This window comes from Malurus melanocephalus, unplaced genomic scaffold (assembly GCF_030028575.1).
Source record: "Malurus melanocephalus ecotype Western Australia unplaced genomic scaffold, MMel_1.1 scaffold_17, whole genome shotgun sequence".
Classification (NCBI taxonomy): domain Eukaryota; kingdom Metazoa; phylum Chordata; class Aves; order Passeriformes; family Maluridae; genus Malurus; species Malurus melanocephalus.
In genome coordinates, this window is record NW_026623249.1 from 1,199,662 (window position 1) to 1,219,557 (window position 19,896).

The window sequence follows — 19,896 nt, forward strand, 5'->3', positions numbered from 1 at the left end:
CCCATGAAATGACCTGCATAGCTTGATRAGGGAGCAGTGCCCTCACCCTTGTGTTTGCGGTACTGAGTGCCTCTAAAATGCTGATCTTTCTAGCACCTTCTTTGTATTTGCAGAACATCATCAAGAAAGTGATTGGACAAAAATTTGTATACAAGTTTGTCTCCTTTCCTGAGATTTTAAAAATGGATCCACATGCTGTGGAAATCAGCAGAGAGAGCCTTTTGCTGCAGGACAGCGACTGTAAGATGCCTTTGGAGRGCAGGGATCAGCACAAGCACAGCTTGTCAGCACTGAAAAGCACAAGCCGTAATGAATATATCCACTCTGGCCTGTACTCCTCTTTCACGATCAACTCTCTGCAGAACCAGCCAGACCCTTACAAGACAATCAAAACAGAAAAACTGGAGAAGTCAGAAGGAAACACACCAGTTGAAGAAGTCCGGACTGTTATCAAATTTGTGACAAACAAAACAGAGAAACAAATTATGAGGCCCGTGGTGCCGTTGCCTTCTACTTCTGAAACAGCAGCTCCCTCTGCTTTCCTCAGCTCTTCAGTATCAGCTAAAATATCTTCCTTAATGCTACCCAACAGTGCCAGCATTTCATCTCCATCATCGTCCTCCTCCAGGTCACCATCTCTGTCTCCCACCTCACCCCTCACTACAGAACACAGGAGCTTCTTCCTTGAGTCCAGTTGCCACGACTCAGATTCCCTTGAGCCTCTGAACCTCTCCTCAGGGTCCAAGGCTAAATGCCCATCTCTTCCCCAAAAGGCTAAAAAACCCAAAGGCTTGGAAATCTCTGCCCCACCTATGATTCTCTCCAGCACTGACATCGGTTCCATCGCCCTCAACAGCCCTGCACTCCCTTCGGGATCCCTGACTCCAGCTTTCTTCACTGCACAGGTAAGACTTGCCTGTCTCCAGGCATTCCCTTTATGTGGCCAAAAGTGTTAGTTCTGTGGGTCTGTAATCATGTGATAGGGAAAAAAAMCCCAACATATAGAAGAGGGGGAGACAACAGCAGTGCTCTAAACAAGGGGTGGAAAGTAGATTCCTCCTGGGGTTTGTTCATAATTAAGTGTGGGAAAAGCCATCACAGTTCACAAACTGCCTGGAAGGATTAAGAGATAGGCAGCTGTTAGTGGATTGTTATCAGTTCAAACCAGCCTCCAGAGCTACAAAACAAACAGGAAAAAGTAAAAAAGAAAACCACAGAGGTTTTGTAGGTCACAGCTTGAGCATGTGGGATGCTTGGTTAGATTTCTCTGCTAGATGTTGCATCCATTCAGTCTGTGGGACCTCTTTGTTAATTTTTGAATACAAAGCAAATTGAGTGGTTTCTGAGACAGACTCTGAAGTCAGTTTCAATTTCTGAAGCTGTACAGATCCACAGAGTACTTGCCAGAGCTTCCCTTCAACATGGACTTACTGAGTAAACAGAAGGTTATATTGTTCTTTTCAATAACATATTTGTGGTAATGTCAACAGCAAGTTCTCATTTTCAAGGAAGTCTATGAAAGAAACCCTGAGAGTTCAGAGCAGGAGGGGGAAAAAAAAAATATATATATATATATATATATATGATTCAGTATGTTAATTGGTGAGTTTTGTCTTACACTACCTCCTCAAAGTGAGACAAAAAAATTCCAAGAGTAAAATTATGCCAGTGTAGCACAGCCCCCAAAATCCCCAGACCTGAAATAACAGTTGATGCAAACACTAGCATTGAATGTGGCAAACCGGACAGCAAATAGGTACATACAAAAGTGTGTTACAGGCCCTCACTGACTTTGGGCTGTTTGGAGGACACATGATAYCCAGAATCCTATCGCCTCTTTCCTGTTTGAAGGTGTTGGAGGTGTTTGATGCGGGCAGCACTGTTGCTGCACGGCATAAAGGCCTGACAGAAGTGAGGGTGTTGGCAAGTGCTCTCAGCCAGCACAGCACTTGGTCTTCCYGAGCTTTTCATCTGCCTGCAGAATGAGTTTGTGCAGCTCAAGCACACCAGTAAGCCACTGAGATACAAGTTGTGTCACAACGAAGAGTTAGTGGGCTGACACTTGTCATTTTTGACATCATAAAGCCTTTAAATGAATTTATGTTTGGCAGGAAGAACAGAAGTGTGGCAAGCCAAAACTGAGATGCATTGACAAACTTATAACCTCTAACTATAGTATAACCACAGTATTTTGTCTATAGGGAGCAAATCTGACACATCACATCAAATCCAACCAGACACAATGACAGTGTGAGTTATTACAAACCTGCTTTGATCTACTGCTGCCACAAACCACAGGATGAACAGAGACTGTTTCCTCATTTTGTAATTATTTCTTTGAATGTTTATTTTCCTTTATCTATAAACTGGTGTACTTAGTGCCCCAAAAGATGTAGAAGGGAATTAGGTCAAGGATTGTGGCACTCCTTTAGCAGGAGGGATAGCTTAGGCTGTGATAAATGTAACACCACTTAAAGCCATCAAAAATCTTTTTTACAGGTTGTCCTATCACAGAAGAGGCATATGKCATCTGTGTAGGATAGTTCCTGGGTCTAATTATTTAAACTTTTGGCTTTGCAGCAACGTAGCTTTTACCCTCTCCTTTAGCCTTCTTTTTCTAGTGTGGWTAAGAAGCACCCTGCATCCTAAACACTTGTCCTACTGAATATAAAATAGCTGTGTTCAGATAACTGTAGTATCACAATGGAAAATAACTAAAGCCGTAATTCAGACTGGCAATATGCAGTTCATCCCATTATCCAAGGAAAAACATGCATTATATGTCAAACATTCTCTGATCCATCAGATCCCAGTGTGAAACACCTGCTAGCATGGGCAGGTGCACAACAGKATGTCTGCTTCAGCAGTGATGTAGGTTCTGAGAAGGTCCTGCTGCCTGAGAGGATATTTCAAATGGCTTTCCACTGTACCTGCTGGTCATGAGGAATCCCCTCTGGTGGAATGCTGTGAAAGGGCACACGATACACACAGTTTGAGAGCAGAAGTGAGTGTGTGACAGCACTTACCTGTTATCTCACAGTTAGCAGTGACAAGATTGTACTTACACACATTGTCAGATTGTACTTACAGAAGTCAGGAGCTGTAAGCATCATTACTTCACATAATCCTCTCTATGCAATGAATTATTTCTATTTAAATTGTTCCTGTGCTTAGATTATAATGACGTTTGTTAAATAGGAACTTCCCAATGGGTTCCACATCTAATACCAGATGTACAGCTGCATGTGGGCAGAAAATGAAGTGACACATCAATTTTCGCATGTAATTTAGGGGTAGCCTGTCCTGTGATGTTGTTTACACTTAGGTTTCCTCTGGTGGTTTTGATTCTTGGCTGATGGCAGTACTGAGAGCAAGCCTGGGAGGCCCTGTGCTCTTTTTGTATTAAATATTAAACAGATTTGGAGGGTAACTTTGGCTGGCTCTTGGTTCTGGCGGAACTTGCAGGTATTAGTGCTCTTCTCATCAAAGAGTGTGAACTTTTGCTTAGCACTGTTATTAGGCATGTTAACATGCTTCCAGAGGTGAATGGAGGGCAACCCAGTTTCAGGTGTCTGGAGACTTGCTCTGGCTGCATCTAGGTACCAATAAACACCTTTAAGTTTTCCTCGTTATTTTCAAAAGACCACCTCAAAAACTGCTCTTTCAATTCTGGATGTCTGTGGCTTCTTAGAGAAAAAATAAAAACCACAGGCTTCTCACTGGAGCTCTTAGTACCGTTGACACAATGCTGTGTCCTTAGTTGAATGCTTTTGGGTCTTGCTACTTACATCTTTGGCTCTAAGGTTAGTAGGCTCCTCTGTAAGTAGATCTGGGTATTTATCCTGACCTAATTCAGTCTGTTGTCARTCTCATAAATCTCCATTGATAGCTGCTTGCCAGTGGAGCATCAGCTTGAAATACAGAGCAGGAAAGGGGCTCTCACTGGTGTGGCTGATTTTCTTCCCCATGAAAGCACCATGGTCCTGGGAAGAGAGTAAAGGAGCTGTTCACAAGTGCCCGCTTGTCAAGTGTTAGTTTTTTTGGGTTTTTTTGACAAGAGTTGTCACTTGATGAGATCAAGTCTGAAGTCATCTCTTTGCCAGGTCTCCACCACTTTTGCSACATTTGTTGTCATGCAGATATATCCCAACCCTTACTGGTACTCCTGTGACCTGCTGATTTACTGCAGCAACACCTTTTGCTTTTCCAGCAGGAGGTTTATTACTCCTTGGGACATAACTGCGTTTTCTTCCATGGGGTTTGGTGTTTCTGATCCATCTGCTTCAGCACAAGAAAGCTGGCAGGGTCCTATCCCTGSACATTTCTCCACAAATCCCACTTCTTCTGAGATTCCTCAGCAAAACCATTCAAGAGCAGCCAAGGTCTTTGTGTCTTCAGCCTTATCTTCAGCCTTTCAGACAGCTGAATCACCAGGATAACTTCAATGTTTGCTGCTCCTTGTCTTTCCCATCTCTTCTGCTGGTGCCAAAGTAATTGTTTGACCCTGTTGTGAACTGCAGTGCAAGCACGTCACAGCAGGTTTSTGTTCCTGTGCATCTGCACAGAGCCCCAAACACAGCAGCCGATGCCTCAGGCACTGCTTTGCAAATGATGTCTGTGATACTCAGAAAGGCACGAGCTGTGGCAGCGCCTGTGTGAGCCTGCTGTCTGCAGGGTCCTGGCAGAGAATGGGGTGTGATGGGCCCTGGTGTCAGCAGCTGGCAACAGAGACCCCCAGCTACAACTGCCCTGTGCGGGAGTTTATGTTTCTGGGCCCAGTGGGGAGCACCAGAATACATCATGTGCTGGTTACTACAGGAGATATATGAGAAGCTCATATGTCATTATACTATCATTATAGAGATACTTTCTATCTTCTGGTTTTTCTTTACAYATTTTAATCTCTGGACAAAAGGATGCCCCAATTCAGCAGAGCACTGAGGCAATTGTTCTACACAGCGTACTTGCTTGCTAAGTGTGTACTCAAATTCCATTAAGTGCTTTGCTAAATAGGACTGATTTTGATAATTGGCATCAAGATTACTGGCGAGATTAACTCATTATACCATTACTTTTTCAAAACTGTCACACGTTCATTTTTTGAATGATAAAAGTTACTCTGGATACAGAATAATTCACATAATTCTTCATTTGACTGAAGATTTGCATGTGCTCTAACTGTAACTCCCCTCCAATTGTGCTTTCTGAATGCTGAGGGCAATCCCAGCAATTCTTATGCACCATGGCACTGGAAGGAGGCACCTCTGAGTTGGGAAAAGCCTTGGATTCTAAGTCTTGCCATTTAGTTTCTTTTCAAACAATTACTTGTGCTCTCTGCTGTCCCCCTGGGCACCCAGCCCACACACCTGCCTCTCCCTGCTCAGCCCATGCATTGCCAGCTTCTTGAAGCCTCTTCCAWTACAAAGAGGTGCCATCAGGGGCATAAACGTCACAGGCCAGAAGTGGCCAGCACTGACTCTTTCAGCTGCACACACAACTGTGGTAATGATTCAAAAGCTGCAGTCAGGTCGAGGAATTGCTGCCCTTCAAAAGGTAAAATGTGATTCTAAAAGAGACTAGGTGGTGTTGGCAGGCACTGGGGCACACAGGGTGTTATTCTATATGTTATTCTATATATTATACAGTTGTATGAGTCTGGTTCAAATAAATAATAAATGTGCATCTCATTAAGCAAATAGAAATTAAATCAATTTGCATATGAAAGCTTATTAAATGCACAGGTACTGACCACTGCAGAGACAGGATGCRGAGCTGGATGGGCAGCTGCTGCTGACCATACTGTATACCTGAATACACTAAGAAACAGAGCCAGTATCTGATGTGTAAGGCTTTAGGGGTGGTGAGTGCTGCATGGAGCTGTAACTCTGAGCTGCACATCATGGGGTGTTTTTTGTCTTGCAGACCCCCAATGGATTATTGCTGACTCCAAGCCCGCTGCTGTCTAGCATTCACTTCTGGAGCAGCCTCAGTCCTGTCGCTCCTCTGAGTCCTGCCAGGCTGCAGGGACCAAACACTCTGTTCCAGGTAGGTCTTCCCAATRCACGGATTTTATTGCTAAAGGTGCACATGCGGAAGAGACATTGGGGGAACATCTCAACACATTGGTCTGGAGCTGTTCAAACAGATCAAGAAAATACAGGAGTTAGCAGGCACTTTTAAAGAGRGGCCTACTTATTTGTACCCTCTTGACAGCACAGAATCTACAGGGCAGTGTCTGCCACAGCAAGCACACACATATTGTGTGAAGGAAAGAGGAAATAAATGCTGTGAGAGCAGATAGCTGAGCTCTCAGAGCTGCAGGAAGGGAGCACAGACCAGTCAGTTTCCAGCCGGGAGAGGGTTGGAACACGGACTATGGAAAAACCAAGAGCAGTCTGTGTCACCCAGTGAGGTGAGTGTAGGTTTATCCTTTTGTCCTAATGAGCTGCTTCTCACTCAGAAAGACAAGGCACTCTGAACCTGAAGGCTCCATTTCCAGTTCTCCCGCCGATTATCCATGTGTCCTCAACCAAGGACATACCTCTGTGTGTCACCTCACCGTATGTAACAGCAGAAAGGCAGCAGTCCACTCTCTCCTGAGTATTGGCAGAGTAAAATCCATGGAGCTCAGGGCTCCTTATTTGTGTTTCAGATAAACTCATTAATCTCTGCTGGACCTTAGTTTTGCACACATGGTTAGAAACAGCCAAACATTTCATCTGAGAAGTGCCTGCGCCAMGGCCTGGAATGAGCTTTCAGTTCCCTGGCGGAACTGAAAGTGAGGACTGGCCTTGGCTTTCCCCTCTGAGAGACCCAAAGGGCCTCATAAATGATGTTTGGTTCAAGCAAAGGCCACAATGACAAGTTGTAGAGCACAAAGGCTTATTTTAACAGCAAATAGGAAATGAAAACCACAGCTGAAGCCCAGCCAACCTCACCGAGAACTGATGGGTCAGCCAGTGTGGGCATCAGGACAGAGCTCTCCTCAGGCTGCCTGCACAGGCCAGTCCACACTCCRTGCAGCTGCCCAGGAAAGAGCTCATCATCACGTTCTGTGCTTTAATGCATCTTGGTAGAAATGATGGAAGCATTTCCTGAGGTTTGGTATGCTTAAAGCAGAGGTATCAGCCAGTCCTGGCCACAGCAGGAGCATGGTGCCAGATCCCCCTGCAGCACCATGCTGCTGAGCCTGTGCTGCTCCACCCAACTTCACAGGGGTGCTGGAAGACACCTACTGCCATCTCAGTGGGAGAGTAAACTTGTTAGGAGCGGGTTGTTGTATGCATGTGGAGGGGGTGGTTACACTGCAGGTGGCTGTCCAAGGACTGATCTGATAAGGGGTAAAAATACACCAGATGCTTGAACTTCARCGCTCTGTTTTCAGCTCTGTCTCCCTCAAGCTAACAGAAACGCAGCACAGCTCATGCAGCTGAGTCTTGAGGCCAGATCAGTATCTACCACTGGGATAATTCTGGCTTCGTGCTGCAGCAAGTTTATTCCACCTACTTGCTTTATTTTTTTTCAGGTCAGATGGTAAGAAGTAGTCAATACAACCACTGCAGGCAAGGTACAGTCACGATGCCATCATGACCTAGAAAGATATGGCATCTGTATTGAAGAAGGTTTTTGCATGTTATTTCAGAAGTAGCAGGCTAATATAAATGACAATACATTCTGCTTCACAAGCTGAATGACCCGGTGTAGCTCATTTGTCGTTTCTGAGTGAATACAGAAACTGTAATTACTTGTGAGTAATTTCATGCCTTGTATCCCCAGTTGTACATTTTCTACCCTAAAACTACATCTCAGCTCTCACTTTTGCAAAACTCTTTCCTGCATAAAGACAAAAAGGATGTATTGTAATTAATAGACTGGAGACTGAAAAACATTTTTGGAAGCAGCGTGGACGGCAAAGATTTTTCTTCAGTGTTCACTTTCCCAGGGTGATGATAAATGATAAATGAACTTTTCTATAGAATGTAGCCAATAACGGATTTCTACATCCTCATGCATTTACAAATTGCTTGGTTTTGCCCTCTGTTTTGCATTCTGAATGGATGCAGGCATTTGGTATATTACTGTGTAGACATCACAACTCTTGAAACCATTTGGAGCCAGCTRCTAATGCTAAATCCATGTGCTTTTTGGGCTGAATGCCTTGAGATACAGAGTAATTTTTATCTTTTGGCCTCTTACAGTTTCCAACTCTACTAAATGGTCACATACCAGTGCCACTCCCCAGTCTGGACAGAGCCTCTTCACCAGTACTGCTTCCTCCAAATGCTCAGAAATCCTGATGACAGCTCATCACACCTAGGATGCATTGGTGGATTTAACACTTCATTCCTATGGGCTAATTTTTCCTGTGTCATGAGAAGGACATTGTGAAACCCTTTATTACTTTAGTTTGCACTTTTCATTACATGGATAATCTACTTTTATTATGTTAGCATTTTTCAACAGTGTTTATATATGAAAGTATATATAAATCTGTTATGCATTAAATGAATTATAATTTTTTTTAACATAGCTCTCGAGTGTTGAACATTTCTGTTGTTGATGAAGTACTTTTCATAATGGATTGCAACAATGTATCTAACAGGGATGYGAAGCTTCTTTTTAATCCCTTTTCCTGCATATTATGCATTGTGCTTGTGTAAACTATAACCGGCTGTGCCTTCTTTTGCATAAAGTCATGTAAATGATTTATATATTTTCTAGTATTAAGATAAAAAGTTGAAAGAAAAAAACAAGTATTGAACAGCCCTATGGTAGTATTTCAGTTATTTTCTCCATGGATAGGCCATATGATGCAGTGTATTAATATAACTTTGTATTAAGTGCTTTCAAATTGTATAAAAATAGCCTTGTAATTTTTCTCTTCTCTAATTGCTGAAGTGAAAAACGCAGTCCATGTTACTTACAGTCAGGAGATGTAGTTCAGAGTAACAAAGACACATTTACACACTTATGCCCATGTTCATCTGTCAACTTGCAACAGGGAGGAACTGGGCTGTGTATGTTCAGGAGACATTTCCAGTATTTGAGAGTACTGTAGAAAAGGAGACATTGCTCACAATTTATTTGGCCTATACTTCTACAGCTGGAAAGAGTGCAGRTAATCTCTGTCCTCCCAGGGAATGAGGATCATTCCCGATAATTTCCAGGTGCTTTGTTCAGCTGTGCCAAGTGCCTTCTATTACTTCCCTGGAAAGACTGTTGTAGCAACTCAAGCTCAGAAGGTCACATTTCCCCTTCCCCCAAAGCTGGAAAAGTTACAGGTCTGTAATTGATGCCTGGTGCTTGCAAAGAGGCAGAGACTGTACATGTGGGATGTTTATGTATAAACAGCTGAATTCTGGATGAAAACAGCACTGTATTACTGTATACTTGCAACTTGAGCTTACTGGGTATGTCCTCTACCTTGAGGGGATGGCTTAGTCATCTAAATGTCGGGTTAGGATTAGGCCAGACTCCCTGGCACCACRGACTCTAATCCTGGTAGGGCTGATGCAAATCTCCAGTTTTCTGAGGTGGTTAWATGGCTTGAATGCAGCTTTACTGTCGGTTTTTCAGATGAGACCTTAAAAGCCAACCCCAAACTTATTCCTGTTTGTGACAGGTCATTCGAACCTCTACTTCGCTTTCTGGCCAAGCAGCTGGCCACGGTCTGTTTTTTTTTAAATGTATGCAGTGAGTTGTCTGCTATTTTCTGCTTGAATGCATTTCAGTGATGATGTGTGTAGTTATTTGTAAAGTGCTTTTGAATCCTTCAACCTGAAAGGTGCTAAATAAACATTTTATTAATGCAGTTCTGATGTTGAAAAGCCATTTTTGGGCCAGAGGTGGTTGACAAAAGACAGCAGGAATTTTCCTCAGGCTCCTGGGTTGCACAACCAAAAATGACTGCTCAGTTTTATCACTTGCAGTGATAAAACCCTGCTGTATCCATGTAAGTAGCTGGTGATAAACAGAGCCATTAAATGCCAGACACRAGGAGAACAAATGAAGCGCTTGAGACGTCATTTGCTCGACTCAGCATTTCAAGAGCTCAAGATGTGCCACCCCACAGAGTCAAAAATAGAAGATGAACCTACGCAAAATTTATGAGTGGATGCAAATTTTATAAAAAGTAAAATCAGAATAGGTTGGAAGACATGGCAGCGTGTAACTGACGGGATTGATGAGGCTGGTGGAGATAAATCACACGTTTTTCTTCCAATGCATTCCTCCCAGATACAGGGAATATTTTTCAGTAACTGAGTTATAGAGAGGCAATTATTTCACACTACAGAGCTACCTCTTGCCTAATTGTTAAAAAACCATGAATACCTGCTTACACTTACAAGGCAAGAACAGCAACATAGAACTTTGTGTCTTGTACGTGCCAGTGTAGCTTATAGGAGAACCTGGCATCAAGGCATGATAAGGTTCTTACAATGAATTTATAAAGTAAAGATATTTACTCCTGAAAATAGTATTGACTATTACACTGCAAAAAAACCCAGATGAACATGAGATGAGGGAGCATATGACAGAGATTCTTAAAATAACCTGGATTCTCATGATTTTATTTCTTCCAAGATTTTACTATTAATAAGGCAGATTTTTTTCTTCTCAAAAGGCTCAACACACCCACACCTTCCCTCCAACCCTCCAGCCCTTGAATGATTTTGGAATGTTTTTTAAAGATAGCAGAAAACAGCAATTCTGGGACAAAATACTATTTCAAAAAATTACTGGAAATTATCTGAGAGAATCCAATGAAACAATGGAAGACACACAGAAACTGTACTGTCTTCTCATCTTTTAGAGAATAAAAGTATCAAGAGAACACATCTTCTGCTAGTTGACTCTTCAGTTGAAAAAAATAGGCTGTTAAAATAAAATCTGCCTTCTAAATCAAYAAGTAATGGGGAACAAAAATTTTTTGCTGTTGGGAAGAATTTATAAAGTCCAGCCTCTCAAGTCTAACACTTATATGAAACACTAGACTGTTACGCCTTATGCTTTGAAGAAAATACTCCATTGGTAATCTACTGAGTTTTATTAACAGGTATCTTTTTAACTGTAGAGAAAAATCAAATAAATGTTTTTAAAAGAAATACTGTGGAAGTGTTAATATTTCTGCGGCACGGAGAGCTCCAAGCCAACAATCCTGGGAAACAAAATGGGAATTATTCTCTCTTCAGTATTCTTGGTAGTAACTGCAATTTGATCATACTTGAGAGATTTACACTTTCCTCATGCTTCGGTAATACACCAAAAGTTTCCAGTACCACACAGGCTGGATGCACGATTAGGATATTTTTGGCTTACCTGCAACTTGCTTTCAGAAAAGCAAGTTGCCCCAGATCCAGGGGAGCTTTGCCAGGAGTTTGGGCTCATCTTTGGCCCTGGCACAGGTAAGCAGCTTCAGTTCTAAAGAAAACTTTCAAGGTGGGGAAAATAGTGATGGGTGATAAACTATAGGAAAAGATCGGACACACATCCATTATGTCAAGAAAGAAACATTTGTTTTGTCCGAATAAAACTGGTCTCATTAGACAGGCACTTAYCCATCCAGAAATACCCACCAAAGAAGTAAAGAACAGTCAGTAAGATTTCTGTTTGAAGGGGASGTGGTCCTTTCAAACAAGACCATAGGGTTAATTTTAACACAACCCTCTGCATTAAGAAGCTGTGTGATCTTGTGCCTAAAGAAAATATCTTCAGAAGCCACCATGACACCCAAATGAATTTAGAAGAGGCACAGTAAGCACAGGTAATCTTTTATGTAAGGGTATAGCTATTCCCTTCTGATCTTCAGACTGTCTGCATATCCAGTAAGATAAACAAACATGGGTCCCTCAGATTTAAGCATATCCCTCCAAAGTCACCAGAAAACTACAACTTTTAAAATCCCTTTTAGCCCCGAACTGTAACTGCTCTTACCAATTAATGTGCGAGTGCTCTGCCTACAAGATGGAGTACAAACCTATTTCTTGAGGGCAAAGAGACTTAACAGCACTAATGAGAAGCAGTATGAATTTATTTAAATGAAAATAGCAGAATGAACCTCAAGCAATGACTCTGGAGCAATCAGCATCAAGGCCTGCTTTGGGTGGGGGCTGGTATTTGAAGAGAGCACCCTACAAGACAGGATTCTAGGATATGCTGGAGTTCTTCTGCGAAAAATTCCCGTCAGTTCACATTCACTCTGCAAGAAGCGCAAATACATAAATGCAACCTAAAATATTCCTAACATGGCTCCAGGCCAGCTACCCCCTCCTGCACATCAAATAACTAGACAGCAAAGACAGGGAAAAGCAGTCTTTGCAAAAACAAGCTCAGGGTGTGAAAGAGGAAAGGCAGGTGGCAGCACAGACACTGCCAGGCAAGGCCTGGAGGGAGATGCTCCACAAGAACATGTTGGAGAAGAGACAGGGAAGAGAGTTATCCCTGGTTTGAAAGCCACAGCAATGGCAACTCCATCAGCAGAAAGATCCCACTGCAATAAATGAAGGAACTTCACTGCTCTCTGGGGAAAAATGTGTTTCAAGGCAGGCCATCTGAGCCAGGTAAGACTTGTATTTCATCAGGGGGACGATGAAAGTGCTGTGCTCAGGCAGGCCTGCTTCTTGAGAGAGTTTGGAGGATGCAACCAGCACAGTAAAYTAAACAGTTACTTACCACAGCAGCACAGTGTTATGTGTGCATTCACAGTTTAAGATTGCTCAAAAGGTACAGAACTTAAACGAGTTAAGGGATTTTAGAAAACATGCAAAAGTAATCGAAAATTGTTCATGTTTTCCACTGACATCAATCTCACTTTTGTGAGAGAGTTTGTGAGAGAGGCACAGTACTGCCCAAAGTCACATACAAGAGATTTAAAAAAACAATCTAGAATATTTGAACTCTAATCCCAGTTCTGAAAACAGGTTCCCACTACAGCCGAGAATGGGACTATGATTTCTCTGCAGCTGAACTCCACAGATAAAAAGGGTGCATGGTAGGAATTCCAAGGGCCATGCATCTTCTTGGCTTTTATRTTTTTCGCAATCATCCCAGCTGTACAGTCAGGGTTTACCTGCAACGTTCCAGCTGCTACACACTTCCTTTATGTTTGGCCAATCTCTTAAACCGGTATGGCACGGATACTGGTGAGATACGGCTGAACAACAGAGACCAAATGGGAGCATTAAGTCTCTAACAGCCCAATCTCTGAAAAAATAAACTGCCCCAAAAAAACTATGCCCAAACTGGATAAAGTAAGCATTTAAGTTCCTTCCCAAAATTAAGGCATTTCATAGAGATGTTGCATTTGTTTTAAAGCCAAAATTTCTGAAGGTAAATAMGGTACTGAAATGTGCTAACAGGGTGCATGAATTACTTCACCTCTGCTCATCAGTGACCAGACAAAATGATCACGTCACAGACAAGGTAGATTCTGATTTCTCTTCAATGTCACCATGTGCTATAGCTCTGTATTTCCATAACCTGATTTGTTTGGATTTCTTTCAGGTTTGACCTTAATTCCGAGTATTTCCTGGGTTTWTAATACTTAGCCTGGGGATATTTACAACATACCTTTCATATATTTTGTCCTCAATAATAAAATGTATTCCTAACCTTAATTCCATTTTAACATTGCAGAACAGAAACAATGTACCTTGATTACAYTGAAAAACTCATGCACAAACAACAAGCAAGCAGCCCAAAGAACACTATCTTGCTGTTTTTTCAAATGATTTGCAAATACAAAGTATGTTGATTCTTCAATAATTGTTTATTTTAACTTTTATTGCCCAGTTCAGGGATACACTCTGGCTACTTGATGCTGTGGTAAAGCAGCACAAAAATAACACAGCCATGTTGAGATGCACGTTCCACTAGTGCATTGCTGAGCTATTGGTTTGCCCCTTCCATCTCCCACCCTGTCCTGTCAAACCCCATCTTGCAGCCACACCCTCTCTTCAACCTTCACCTGCACGTGAATGCAGCCACATCAGCAGCACCTGCCTCTGTCCTGGCTTCCAGGCCACCTTACTCTGACACACCGACACCCACACCTCGCCATCCCTACCCTGGGCTCGGTGGGACACACAGGTATCTTCTACAAATAATTACCTAGAATCAGCCACGACTTGCAGGCCATTTCCCATCAACTGACCACTCATCTTCAAKCAAAGGTGGTCATACCAAACACTAAATGTCACCCATCTTTAGCGACTCTCTGCATGGTTTTCATCACATTTAAGGTCTTCTCCSAAAAAGGCCAACACTCCTACAGCTCCTGGAGACAGTGAAACCATGTCCATAGTACCTGATTCTGCCAGACAGGAGGCAGAGCACCACTGCAAGGATATCAGAGATGCCCAGCAACTTAAGACTTGCTGACTACTTCCCCAACAGGCAACTGTCACAGAACTGTCACCGTAGATGCAGGAATTTCTATAGGCAATTTTAAAAAGCCCCAAGCTGGCTTGACCAGAGACGCCAAGTTTCTTAAATACTTTCTTTAAAGCTACCTCCTAATGAAGAACACAGATTCACTTGTAGGTCCTCAGAAAAAATTTCTTTATAAATAGACTGCTTTAGTTTTACGGAAGATCTTCTCATCTGTAATGCAAAAGCTGAATTCCTACTTAAAATGGAACATCCTTTTGTTAGCTGCAGCTGATCCCTTTCTAAGTTTATTAATGCACTTCATTTCACCAGGTAAACCTTTAAGTCCTTTACTCATTAGTGTCACATTATTACTTGTTCTTTTATGACCTATAAAGTACTACTGTTCTAGAAACGCTAAATCCCACATCTATCCACAGTGACCATTGCCCTATCTTCACTACTTCTGTAAAAAAAGGGAGGTGTTTTTCTGATACTTCTGTCTTCAACACTGTCACGCCTACAACATATTACCTACAAAGTTAAATCAGTATAAAATCTAGATCAGCTCCATAGCAACTATAAAAATATATATAACAACTATTTCGGGACAAGGTTTTCCATCAGTGCCAACTCTGCCTCCGCCACACACGCAGCACTCCCACTGGGATCAAGGGGAGCCCCGTGTGTGTATCCGARGCTCGTGTTATGCTCCCGGGCCGTGTGACATGCAGGGCTTGCTCACCAACCATGAGACTGTGGGCCACGCTACCGAGAAAATCCTGAGCAGCCTCAATCACAGATGGGTCACTCACTGTTCACTGCCACTACTTCTGCACTGAATGAACCAAAGGAGCGGCCAAAGACAAGAGCAGAGGCTCCCACAACACACAGACCTCGCTAAATGCTGCCAAAAATGCCCCAAGAACTGCAAGTTTGCTTAGTCTGTATTTTTAACAACACAGGGCTTTTGTTATTATAAATCTCAAAACAAAACCAAAGAATTCCACATAATATTTATACTTTCAAAAGTACAATATTAATACAGGTCCGTCAGTTAGAAATAACAGCAGTTTGTTAGGTCTACAAGATTTAACGTAAAACCGGTTTACAAATGCTGAAAAGCAGTAGTGGTCCAATAGTCACCGTGACACATGAATTTCCCTCTTCCGAAAAATAAAATAAAAAAAAAAAGAAACCCAATTCAAATTTACTAGTATCAATGAAATATTAATAAAACACCCCCAAACATGCCACGATCACTATTCACAAATAAAGTTAAAATGAAATATACAAAAATTCACTTAATACTGTTAAATAACAATAAACTACAAGATTTCCTGATCAGAAATGGTAGGACCCCTGAACGTTTTACAGTGAATGTCAGGAAAAATTAAGTTACCTATGACTATTTTCATGATATACCAGCCAAAGATTTACATGACCATTTCAAAATATACCAATAAAGGTTTACAGTCTCTTTAAGATGCACTAAACAAATAGATTCATAAAGGTGAACACAAATGCTTAAAAATACTGTAACCATCACCAAGGGTGTACTTATGATACTCACTGAGATGCATAAGCATAGCAGTAATATGTTTACTATCTCTGGAAAACAGGTAACATCTAAGATCTGAAAAACTCTCTAAGTTCCCGTTGTAAAAGCTCTGTAGCATAGTGAGTTCTTSTCAAGTACAAACTTGCATCTTTCCAGTTGATTTCAAGTGAATAATGCACAAATGGGAGAGCAACAAGGTGGGAAAAGTGTGACATTATTCCCATGTCTTGTAATTAGTTGTCCTGTTTCTCTGTAATGAAGAGTAATCCAGGGTCCAACATATATGAATTGTCTTTTTACTATTTGTATTTCTAAGTTAAAAACAAGGTAAAAAAGTTACTGTTTCTGCAGGCCCCATATGCACAACAATGTGCAAATATGTTCTGCTGGAGTAAGCCTGACAAAATGTCCAGCCTCCATGCTCTAATTTATCAATAAATAACAGGATCTGAGAGCTAATTATAGTTACTTTTCACTTGTTTGAATCAACCTTCACACCATGTGCTTTTCAAAAACATAATATGCATTATAATTTTTCAACTATTTCAACACATAATTCCTTATTGAACATTGGAAGTAAGTGCCAAAAACTTAGAGCATTAAAGATGGCTCACCTATAGCCAAGCAAAGCGAAGTTTACATTCCAGGAAACACTGCAGTTTAAGAAATACAAAAAAACCCCGCAGCAGTAGAACATTTTATCAAGAGAAACAGATGCACTCACATATTATAAAGCCATTGCAACTTCTTCAGGCATGGAACTGTTGTGTTAACTATACAGACAGTAGTTATTTAGCAGCAATGATTCCGCAATAAATAATGCACTGTGTTTCTCAGTCCTGCACAAAAATTGCAGCTACAGTTACATCAACAGCTGTAACCTACTGGCTCTAGTGGCAGAGGAGACCTTAAAACCAACTGTACAAAAAATTGTCACACTGTGACAACAAATATAAAAACATAATTTGCAGGTTGGAAATAAAAAGACTCCACTGTGAAGAGGACAGTGTAGACAAACTGCGATTCCAAGTCCACCAACAGAAAGCACTGCCTTCGGATCTGAGTGCTTGATCGACAGGAGAGGCTTGGGCTTGGCTCTGCACTGCCCACTTTAGAAAAGCATGCTCTGCCTTCTGTTCTTCCCATGTCCTGCAACACAACATGGACCATGGTGGGAAACTGAAGTGTTTGCACAACAGAGGAGTAAGTTATTATCCAGAGATTTGTTCTATTTCGAGACAACACATTTTGTGCTTCAACCAGCACCAGCATCTTTCTTTTACTGTGCTCATTGCATTGCTTTTTCACTTTGCCACCATTCACCTCACATAGTAATGGTCTCAAAATCCAAAATGCTCTCACATTCACAGTCTCTGCCCATCCCCAGTAAAACTCACATTATTCTGTGCACTTAGCTTATATGTCTCTATAGGAATTGTAGTAAATCATGCTTGATTTTTTTTTCAGTACATTCGCACAAACCAATTTAACGAAGCATTTTTCAATTGCAAATGTCTCTGGCACAGCATTCTTTTAGCAAGCATGAGAAAATACAAAGCTTTCCATACCGGTCTCCGGGTAAGTGGAATTTCGAAAGCCAGGGTCTTTTTGCAGTTGAATCTCTTTTAGACTGAATATTGAAACACCTGGAATGTAACACAGAAATTAATTAACATCCAAATGTSTTTCATTGACCAAATATATATTTCAGATGAAAAACCATTTCCAATTCACAAATATTTAAGTCAATAGATATCAGAATTCTTTAACAGATTAGGGTTTTTCCTTACACAATGTATTTAGCTTTAATGCACGATCTGAAAAATACTCTGCTATTTTACTACTCCTCTTACTTTCAGGCAGAGTGTGTATTCTTGTTCCAAGACTTCTGAAGTATGCGTGTTTCATGGCCTCTTCTGCTGAAATCCTCTTCTTTGATTCATACTGTTAATATAAAAACATACAAGTCTGTTGGTTTCCATAAAAAAAAARTCTCATCACATCAAGTCATTTTATGAAAGGGAGAGAGTTCTCCCTCCTATTTGCTCAATATTTCCCATAACTCAGTAGGACAATTTTTTTTTCATTATTTTCACCTCACACATGAAAATCTAACATGTTATCAGAATCAGAACCGCCAACATATAACAAGATTGCTAAAATAGCAAAAATAACTTCAGTAAATGGATGCAGGTCAAAACTTCACCTAATCTTTATTTATAGATGGAACTATGATTAGATGTCTCCTGCTTGACATCTATGCAATTCCAGACAATGATGCAGACATTTAAAAAGCTGCATACAAATAAGTTATAGTTCTGCTCTACTCTAAGATGTAGGAGCTGGCCTTCCAGCTTGCTTCCAGCTCATTCTTAATACAGATTCAAAGATTCAACCCACATTCCATTTCACCTTTTGAATACAGTTGCAACATCAAGGAGTAATATTACACCTCAATTACTCTTTTTCCAGTACTAAATTCAGTTCATCATTACAGAAATTCAGCATTTGTATTTAAAAGTTCTGGTTTAATACTGTATTTCACAAGAGATTTAGTGTTTGCAGGGAACTGGTAACACAGAATAGTTCTGTTTTTTACAAAAAATAGTAAGAAAATAAATAGTTTCTGGGGGAAAAAAAGCAAGCATCAGTTTTTTAAATCTCACACTACACTGGCATCTTCCCACATCTGCCATCCACTACAGACTCAACTACACATTCCTTTGAGACAGTTGTAACAGATACTTTGGATTCTAATACATTTTGTACATAATATCTTAAAACTGTAAACTTGCACTTAATAAAAAGTAAAGCCACAAAATACATCTTACTTGAAGGAACTTTGCTATCAATTCAATTCCTTCCGTGTCTAACCTAAAAGTAAAAATATTAAAAAAAATTAAACAGTTATTGAACTGTATTTATGAAAGTAAAACTGCAGAAGATTTTAAGATTGACTTAATTAAATTATATCAAACCTGAAAATCATATCTAAACATGGAAATGCTTTCACCTAAGCAACATTTATTCATGTTAATGTGAATACATGKGAGTCCTACTATCTCAGAACAAGACTATTTGGAAAACACAGGGGACACACAAATCTTGAGTTTGGATTGTCATTTACTACGTTGCCCTGGACCATTTATTTGAAATTTTTTTATTATTTCTTTAAAGCTTAACATTACTCATTTACTAGAGGGACACAACATTACATCTTCTTCAAAGTCAACAACAAAGGTCTTTGCTATTAAGTTTATTTACAATAACTGCAAAGACATTTCAAATTCCTCATTATGGTTTTAAAATGATTATATTTAAAGAAACTGCTCAAGGAAACCTAGCTATTTTAACCATTATTTATATAACMAGAAAAGAATCTGTGCTCTTTAGGAAATGCTGTGTGAATTCTCCTAATGGAGACATTATTAATCAGAGTTTATCATTCCACAGGTCACTAAGGAGCTGTGGTACCTGGAATGATATTAGAGAAAGTAATTATATAGTACCAGGTCCTGCTTTGCATTATCATCTGCCTACAATAACACAAGTGATGAATAGTTTTACACCATTCAGTGGCAGATTGTACTTGGAAATGCATTCCCACTTAGGAACATGCAAAGCCACAGGGATGCATATTTTCTATTAATAAAACACAAAGTACCTTGGTGCATGGTTGATGAGAGGTTGTGGTTTATACTTAGGAAAGTTGTAGTTTCTAAATTCATCACTGGAAGAAATGCCTGGCCATGTTTCTTGACATGGAGTTCCTGCACGTAGAAGCAGTAACAATTTCAACTTAAAATACATAGAAAACCAACACTGACATAAAAAAGTATTTAATTCTGTAATTTAAAGAAGAAAGGGAAAAAATAATTCCATTAAGTCTACGTTATGCAAACTCAGCTGTACACTCAGCTGAATCATTTTTCATAACCTTCATTATAATGCAATATATAATATTGTTT

General features: G+C 40.6%; 2 protein-coding genes across 4 annotated transcripts in view; one reads left to right on the forward strand and one right to left on the reverse strand.

Annotated features, from left to right (window-relative positions):
* ELK3 (ETS transcription factor ELK3) overlaps nt 1-11,092 on the forward strand; it is a 36,508-nt gene extending 25,416 nt beyond the window's left edge. Inside the window, exons 3-5 of the mRNA XM_057387172.1 lie at nt 114-905; nt 5,923-6,045; nt 8,199-11,092. Coding sequence (XP_057243155.1) covers nt 114-905; nt 5,923-6,045; nt 8,199-8,297 — 1,014 coding nt within the window. The 3' untranslated portion in view covers nt 8,298-11,092. The remainder of the gene's footprint in view (nt 1-113; nt 906-5,922; nt 6,046-8,198) is intronic.
* A 2,584-nt stretch (nt 11,093-13,676) lies between these two features.
* The window catches only part of CDK17 (cyclin dependent kinase 17), a 90,769-nt gene continuing 84,549 nt past the window's right edge, over nt 13,677-19,896 (reverse strand). The window contains exons 14-18 of one of the 3 annotated variants that reach the window (XM_057387183.1): nt 19,593-19,698; nt 18,760-18,802; nt 17,782-17,872; nt 17,497-17,574; nt 13,677-17,077 (exon numbers count right to left, since the gene is read on the reverse strand). In XM_057387183.1, coding sequence (XP_057243166.1) covers nt 17,040-17,077; nt 17,497-17,574; nt 17,782-17,872; nt 18,760-18,802; nt 19,593-19,698 — 356 coding nt within the window. In that variant the 3' untranslated portion in view covers nt 13,677-17,039. Of the gene's footprint in view, nt 17,078-17,496; nt 17,575-17,781; nt 17,873-18,759; nt 18,803-19,592; nt 19,699-19,896 lie in introns of those variants that run through there. The other 2 variants (XM_057387192.1, XM_057387199.1) reach the window with 2 other exon arrangements.